General features: G+C 39.2%; 1 protein-coding gene across 1 annotated transcript; it reads left to right on the top strand.

Moving 5' to 3' along the window:
- Nucleotides 1-2198: 2198 nt before the first annotated feature.
- Nucleotides 2199-3251, top strand: LOC121524204 (4-galactosyl-N-acetylglucosaminide 3-alpha-L-fucosyltransferase 9-like). Its single transcript, XM_041809478.1, has one exon. The coding sequence runs from the start codon at nucleotides 2199-2201 to the stop codon at nucleotides 3249-3251; it is 1053 nt and encodes a 350-aa protein (XP_041665412.1).
- The last annotated feature ends 5084 nt before the right edge of the window (nucleotides 3252-8335 follow it).

The following is an 8335-nucleotide window of genomic DNA, read 5'->3' on the forward strand; positions in this document are numbered from 1 at the left end:
CAAAAGTGGAAATACTTTTTCCGTGTTTACAAGTCACTGGACGTAACGTACGGTGTCACATGACCAGTTCACTCTGAGACAGCATGGTGCTGTACATGTGGACAGAAGAGAAGACGAGACTTTTCTCAACATCATATTTACACCCCTATACATGGCTTTTGCCATATCTACTGACGCTGCCTCTGAACTATCATCTGTTGCCTTCGTCTTTTATTCAAAAATATCAAGGCAGCCGCTGTACACTAAAAAAAAGTAAAACAATGCTGTTGTAGGATTGATGTGATTTTTTGTTTTGTAACAGCCTAAAATTATTGATTTGTTCATTAAATCTAAATCTTCTAAATTATCTTAATGGTTGAACCTATATTTTTTCATTTAAACTAGCAGCTGGACACCAAATTAAATTGGATCAATGTATTTTTATTGCATTAAGCCTGCTGTGTGCATTCGTAACAACATCCCGTAGGTCCCGAGTGGCTTCAAAAAACACGTGATGCAACAGCAGCCGTCACTTTCTGAGTGGCTCTCCCTCTACACTCCAGCACAGGCATCCAGCCTTGACCTACATGTCGAATTGTGTCCATTGTGGCCTGTTACGCCTGAATAAATGTTAAAAAGGACATTTTGAGTGCTGAACGTCCTGCTTCCAGTTTAGCCCTGCTGACTTTTGACTGGGAGATTGATGTTTGAATCCCAGTCAGGTCCTAAACTTTGGATTGAAGTGCCTGAAACATCAGGAGAGTGACTTCCATTTCCTGCAAGAATCCTATACTACTGTGTTTTAGCAATAAACTTCACAGGCATGTTTTAGGGACCTCTGAGGCCAATGTAACCTTGTCTTAAAGGGCAAAATATGTCCCCTTTAATTCATTTCTGCTCTCCCATCGGGCCAAAGTAGCAGTAGTTTTCAGGAAAAATTTGGTGAGTTGACTTTCAAGACTTGTGGGAGGCATGATGGGGCAGGGGTTAGCGCTGTTGCTTCACAGCAAGAAGGTTGCTGGTTTGCTTCCCGGTCTGGGTCTTTCTGTGCGGAGTTAGCATGTTCCCCCGTGCACGAGTAGGCTCTCTCCAGGTACCCTGACCTCCAAAAAAAATGCTCATTATAACTTATAAATTGGCTGGGATAGGCTCCAGGCCCCACCAACCTTTATGAAATGGTTGTATGAACCTAAACATTTTAAGTTCAAATGAGTGGAATATTTATATTGTTTGATTAAGGGAAATTTTTTGTTTTAGTTTCGGACAATCTAAAATAATTAGGTTTGCTAAACCTTTAAACATAGTTTCTATGAACTTAAAAAAATTATATTTACCTAATTAAAAAAAAAATATTGATTCAATTCAAAATGTTTCCTGTGATTGATTACTTCATTTTTTACCTTTTCAGTGTAGCTGTAATCATAATCGTACCAACATGCAAGCATCCAGCTTCCTTGCAGGGGAGTCTGGCAAGATCAGGTTTTACAATAATTGCAAAACTCATGCCCAAAACTACTTTCAGCACAATTGTAGACTACTAAGTCAGAATTTAAGAAATATCGCTTTTATTTTGAGAGAAACTGTAATGAAAATCCAGCTACATTCAGTGAGTGTTGTGGTTGGCCACATGTGTGCCCGTCGGGAGCAAAACTTTCAGAAACATGGTTCCAAGAAATGACTTTGCTCATGCGAACGCTTGTATTGACTCAACACATGCTTGAATACAAATAATTCCGTGTGAATTATTCACCTTTTAAAAAACACCCTTTGTGTGCAAGGACACAACTAACTATGAGAGATATGTGACAATATTACAAGGAATTTCTAATAAATGCAGCAAAAACCTGTAGTGGCTGTAGCTCTGTTTTACCCTCTCTGTCCGATAAAATGAAAACTTCTTCATTTTTTTGGCCACTCTGTGGATTTTAGCCATGAAATGTAATTTAAGGAGTTTATGAATCCAGAGTTTTCTTTTATTATTGAGTGACAAAAAAACAACATCAGGTTCACTGCTTGATGTCTTATTGTTTTCTCTTGGACTGCAGGTTTTTGTTTTTTTTTGTTTTTTTTTTGTGCAGGCAAAACACATTGAAAAAAAAAATTGCAATTTTGCAAAGACCTAAAGTCATTAAGTAGTTAAGGTAATGAAAAAAATCAATATTTAGTTTGTTTTCCTTTTTCCACAGATGTCACCAGCTGTAAGAAGAGCCTTATGCTTGATGCTCCTTGCTGTTGGCCTGGTCTGCTCTGTCCTGACAGTCGTGTATTTTCAGCCTCCATCCGAGATTTGCCAATCTACGACCGTTGAAGTGTACCCTCGGGAATTTGTGAATCCAAATGAAAAGCCCATAGTCCTGCTGTGGTTTTGGCCTATTGGTGTGAAGTTTGATCTCAAAGCTTGTGCTACACACTTCAACGTCACCAGCTGTGTTCTGACAGCTGACAGAACCCTCTACAGCAAAGCTCAGGGAGTCATTTTCTACCATAAAAATGTAGACAGGAATCTGCAGAACATGCCCAAGGGCCCGCGTCCTCCTTTTCAGAAGTGGATTTGGTTCAACGTGGAATCTCCAAGGAACACATGGAGGAAAGGGCAAATGAACAGTATATTCAACCTGACGTTGAGCTACACAAGAGATGCTGACATCGTGGTGAGGAATGAAGTCACCATCAGAGACACTGAAAACACAGAGCCCATTGTTCTACCCAAGAAGGACAAGCTGGTTTGTTGGATTGTCAGCAACAGTAATCCATCAACAGGAACATCAACAAGAGAAAAATACTATAAGGAATTGTCCAAGCACATACCTATCAACCTTTATGGTGGCGCTTATTCAGGGCACTGGTTGGGTTATGACCAGTATTATCCCACCATTGGTAGCTGTAAGTTTTACCTCTCCTTTGAGAACTCGCTCCACAAAGACTACATCACTGAGAAGATCAACGGGCCCCTCGCAGCAGGGACTGTCCCTGTAGTTTTGGGTCCTCCAAGAGCAAACTATGAACAGTTTTATCCCTCTGATGCCTTCATTCATGTGAATGATTTCCCCGATCCTAAAGCTCTGGCTGAGTTTCTCCTCCGTCTGGACAAAAACGATACAGAGTACATGCATTACTTTGAGTGGAGGAAGCACTACTCCGTCACCCCTCACCTCCTCTCAACCCAGAAGGAATTCATTCATCCCGTCTGCCTCGCCTGTGAGCACATTTCAAGAGACCGAAATTTCCATGTGGTTACTGAACTTTATAAATGGTACTTTACACAGAAATAATAAATAAAACTTAACGGGCCTCTCTTAACAGATTGTGTACAACTTAGCTTGCAATCACTGCAGTAATATGATACAAATTTGTCATTTATAAGCAAAAGACCCATTATTGCAATAGTTTAACCAACTGCAACACAACTCTTCTCTAAAGTCAAACCCATCCTGCCCCGTTGCTGATCTAATATTCTCCTGACTGGACTACTGTAACTCCCTCCTCTCTGGCATCACCAAAAAAAACCCTCTCCCACCTCCAACTGGTCCAGAGCACAGCAGCTAGGTTTTTAACTGGTTTGAACAGACGGCATCACATCGCTCTATCCTTGCTTCCTCCACTGGCTTCCTGTCACTTTTAGAATTGATTTTAAGATTGTACTGATCACTTTTAAAGCTCTTATGGGTTTAGCCCCAGGTTATTTTGCTGAGATGCTGACCTGCTATGATCCACCACGCAGCCTTAGTACTGTACATGTTGCATTAACTTATTGAAGTTGTTGTTTTCACACTTCTCTGTTCTTGATGCCTTTTGTACTGTGTTATGATGATGTGAGGACTGTTAGGCTGTTTCAGTGCTGAGCCTTACTTGTCTTCAGGCGTTTTTCTGTTTGGGACATGACTGCCTCATACTCTATGCTAGTGGTGGGCGTATCGACCCTAAATTATCGATATATCGATAGTTACAATGTACTCATTTGGTATAGAGTACTTTTTAAAAGTATTGATATTAAATGAGTACTTAAAAAAACGTCTAACCATGCACTCCATCTGTTTGTCTGCAGTCACTCTTGTATGTCTTTTGTGCCAAAAGTCCACTGCTGCACTGTCTTCTGTGTCACGTGACTTTGGCGACCAATCAGATGGAGCAAACGTGCACATACACACTCAAGGCACACACACACGGTTATTCAGAGTCTTCATGTCTGTATCAAACTGGAGAGAACGGCAGAAATAAACTGCTGCAGCTTTGTGAAATAACTTTCCTCAAAAATGCAAAGGTGAGTCAGCATTTCCAGTGTCTAACAAGTTTTTAATCTCAAAGATATAAAAAAACTGATGCATGAAGAAGATGCTAGAGTCACGTCTAATCTGCACTGCTCACTTTCCGACAAAAGACATCGATGGTGTTTTTCATTGAGCCGAAGCCACAGCTAGTACTGTTAGTCATAAAAACCAGGAAAGATGTTCTGTAGCTGACTCTGGTGCATGTGCGATTCATTTTAATTGACTTTGAGAGTGTACTTCTAAATTTGTTCCTCTTTATTACTGTTTACTAGTTTTTCTCCTGTAATTTGACTGCGTTTTCCAAAAGTTTTTAAAGTTTTTTGCAGGATTTTCTCAAACCACACATTGAATAGTCCACGGATTAATTAACTAATTTAAACAGTCTAACCATGAGGTATAGTGGGAAAACAAAAAAAGATAAAAACAAGTTCCATATTACAAAAAATATGTTAAAATCCTGCTTTGAAATATGTTTTACCCTAAATACTTAGTTGATAGTTAAAGATGACTCAGAAAAGAATTAGTTCTATTTATTAAGACTGATAAATAAATGACAGATTATGGTTTTTGAGTTTTTATTGGCCTTATTCATATCAATTTAATAATGATGTATACTGCTGCTTTTATAAGTAAAAAGTGTGGTATCGAGTATCGGTGATACTGGTCCTGTATTTACTTGGTATCGGATCGATATTAAGTTTTGCAGTATCGCCCACCACAACTCTGTGCTTTGTTTTCTATTGTATTTTGCACTATTGGTATATTTACAGTGAGGCTTTCTGCAAACCTCTTTCTGGCATGTAATCAAGTTTGTTTAAATTATGGTTCGCCCTTAAATGCTCTTGCAGTCTTTTCAGTCTCTTCAGTCTCTCTTCGTCTTAGTCTGTATTTCTGTTTTTAGTGGTGCTTTCTCTCACTATTTTTTTAAGCCTGTATTAGTGTGAAAAATTTGTTGCATGTTGTACTCTGATGTCTGCTGCTGTGATTCATGTTTTTCTAAAGTATTTTTCATTGTGACCTTTGTGAGGTGACGCATCACATGACACCTCACCTGTATTTAAACACCTGTTCTTTATCTATGTCCTGATGAGGACTTGTTTTGAGTTGAAACTTAGAGATCTCTGGTTAATAAAAAATTTTGAATCATTTTGCCTCAGAACTTCAGATTTGACTGACATTGACACTATTTGCAAAAAGATACTCTTGCAGTAACACACACACGCACACACACATATATATGTATGTATATATACACAGTATATACAGTGCTTAGCAAATTTATTAGAACAACTGTCATAAAAATGAGAAAACAAAAATATTTTAGAAATCTTTCAAAAAATTGTTTAAAACTAAACAGTTAAACTAAAAATGTGTTACCATTTTGAGGAATTTCAAACTGAATTCACCCTTTTATACCCAAATTTGAGCCGGCTCACTGGGCTTCTCTGAGAAGTCAGAAATGAATCAAGCATAACATTCAACCACTAAAACTCATTTTTCTGTTCACGAATGAGAGTAAATAACTATAATTTGACATATTAATCAAGAAATAATAATGTGCTTTACTTTTTTTCAGTACTTTTACTTTTATTTTTCTACATATTGGTGAATTAACCATTGCAGAAACATAAAAAAATGATTTTGGTAATCATCAATGCTGTTAATTTAGGGCAGCTGTGGCATAAACCTTACTTTGGGTGGTGGTCTAATAAATTTGTTAAGCACTGTATATACCTTTTTATGTTTGTTTTAATCTTATGATTACAGCTCAATGCTCACAAAAATCCACAGGGCTGTCGGGGTATACCGGTATTGACGATAACCGTGGTATTAAAAAATAAAATTTCAATATCGTGTTAAAAAAGTGCATATGATAATATCATGTAAATGATCCAGTGCCACTCCAGCGTCGTCACGAGCCCTGAACATTTTTAATAAGCCCATCAATGTAACAGATCTTCAACTCCTGCTCTCCTCTAACCTCTGCGCCCCTCCGTCTGAAACCGTCCAGCCTCACTTCGGCTCTCTCTCTCTCTCTCTCCATGCGCACCCCCGGCATATGCACACTGTGAGCTCAGCAAGACGTTTAGAGAACACAAGTTTTCTTTTTCCTCGTTCACACAGCTCTTAACGGACAGGATGTAGAGACAGAGCCCTGCGTCAGACAGCTAACACCCTACCTGCCCATTCCCCCTGATTTCCTGATCATTAACACCTGCTGGTGCGGTGTGTGCCATCCCTCTCTCTCACCTTAACACACAACATGCGTGTCCAATTCCTCCTAAAGTCTGACCATCCATGTAATGCACAGAATGACAGAAGCTGTGTTCAGTTTAAGAAATTATAATACTGCGTTCACTTCAGCAATGCCCTTGACAAATAAGGTTTTTTCACTGTTCTAAACCAAGTCTTCTCACTGAATGAAGCATGAAAAAAAAAGTCTCACATCCTCGTCAGCTATAACGCTCCAAAAACATCGGCAGCTGGCAGCCTTCGCGAGTGCCAAAGAGCGCAGCGCTCCGTCAGCTCTCTCTGAGAGTTCGTTTTTACTCTGTTTGCCCCTCTCTGTCCCTGTCCTTGTCTGTAAATTAAACGCTTTATGAAAAGAGGCCAATTTTTATGGATAGAAGGAATTTCCCCTCAAATAACAGAATGTTGGCTCAGAATCTCTGTGCCAGTGTCCCCTCCTGTGCGTCATGACGCGCATCAGAGTGTCAGACTGTGCCTTGTTTACTAAAACAGTTTTGGTGCAAAAAATAAATTCAGACCTGAATCCAACGCAGCCATCTAACTCAGTTCTTTTAGTAGAGCTAACAGGATAATTCTGGTTAAAACCTGCTGCAGGTGCTCTTGAAATATGTCTGTAATGAATAACTTCCTAAAATGTTTATAACCCTACGTTTCTGACACTGTTTTTTGCATTATGACAGTGTAAATCCTGTGCGGTGGATAAGTTCATCAGTCAGAGGTGGAGGCATGGGGTGGCTTGTGGGGTCTGTGCCCCAAATGTTAACTCAAAAGCCCTGAATCTTTACCTCTGGTGAAAGTACGTTATCTCTGACAACTGATGAATGTAAAAAGAAATATCTTGGATTTTGATAACAGATTGACCCTGCTGATCACAACATGGAAATTTCATTCTTGTTGCCAAACTGAAAAAAAACCAAATCAGATGTTTTTTTTTTACTTTGAAAAGCTTAAAAGCACATGCTACAGAATAAATAAAAACCTTACATTAATATTTCTGCATTTTTTAAAGAAATATGACCCTCTGCAATGACACAACAGCTGCAGTACTTCCTTAGACAGGTATTTTGAGTGTAATTCATCTGCCAAAAGAGGGAACAACATAAAGTTAAAGACAAATTTGAGTAATTGTCCCATTATTATTTATATTTTTATTGATATCGTGATAATATCGTTATCGTGACATTTTTTGCCCACAATAATTGTGAAGTGAAAATCTGATATCGTGACAGCCCTACCCTGAATATTAGAATATCACAAAAACACCAGTCAAAAAAAGATTTATGATACAGAAAAACAGAAAAGGTGACCGTAGGGGAAATTCTGCTCATTTATGCCCTCAGTAATTTATTGGAGCTTCTTCTACAGAAATTTCTGCATCTATGCGACGTGGTAAGAAGCCTTCAGCTTGTTTGTTTAATGAGTCTGTTGTCTCTCATCTCACTCCTGACCTTTCCCCAGAGATTCTCTGTGGGATTCAGGTCAGACCAGTTGCCTGGCCAGTCAATCACAGTAATACCAGGCCAACCAGTTTCTGGTAGTTTTGGCTCCACTGCGAGCAGGTGCCAAGTCCTGCTGGTAAAGGAAATCAGTATCTGTATAAAGCTTCTCAACAGATGGAAGCATGAAGGTCTCTAAAATCTCTTTGTAGATGGCTGACAGCGGTGACGCTGGACTTGATAAAGACCAGTGGACCAACAGCAGCAGATGACATGGCACCTCAAACCATCACTGTGTAACACCAGACCTCAAGCACCTGTGCCTCTCTGATCTTCCTTCAGTCTCTGGGACCTTGATTTACAAATAAAATCATGCATCTGAAAACAGGACTTTGGACCAGG

This window comes from Cheilinus undulatus, linkage group 16, assembly GCF_018320785.1.
Source record: "Cheilinus undulatus linkage group 16, ASM1832078v1, whole genome shotgun sequence".
In the NCBI taxonomy this organism is placed as follows: domain Eukaryota; kingdom Metazoa; phylum Chordata; class Actinopteri; order Labriformes; family Labridae; genus Cheilinus; species Cheilinus undulatus.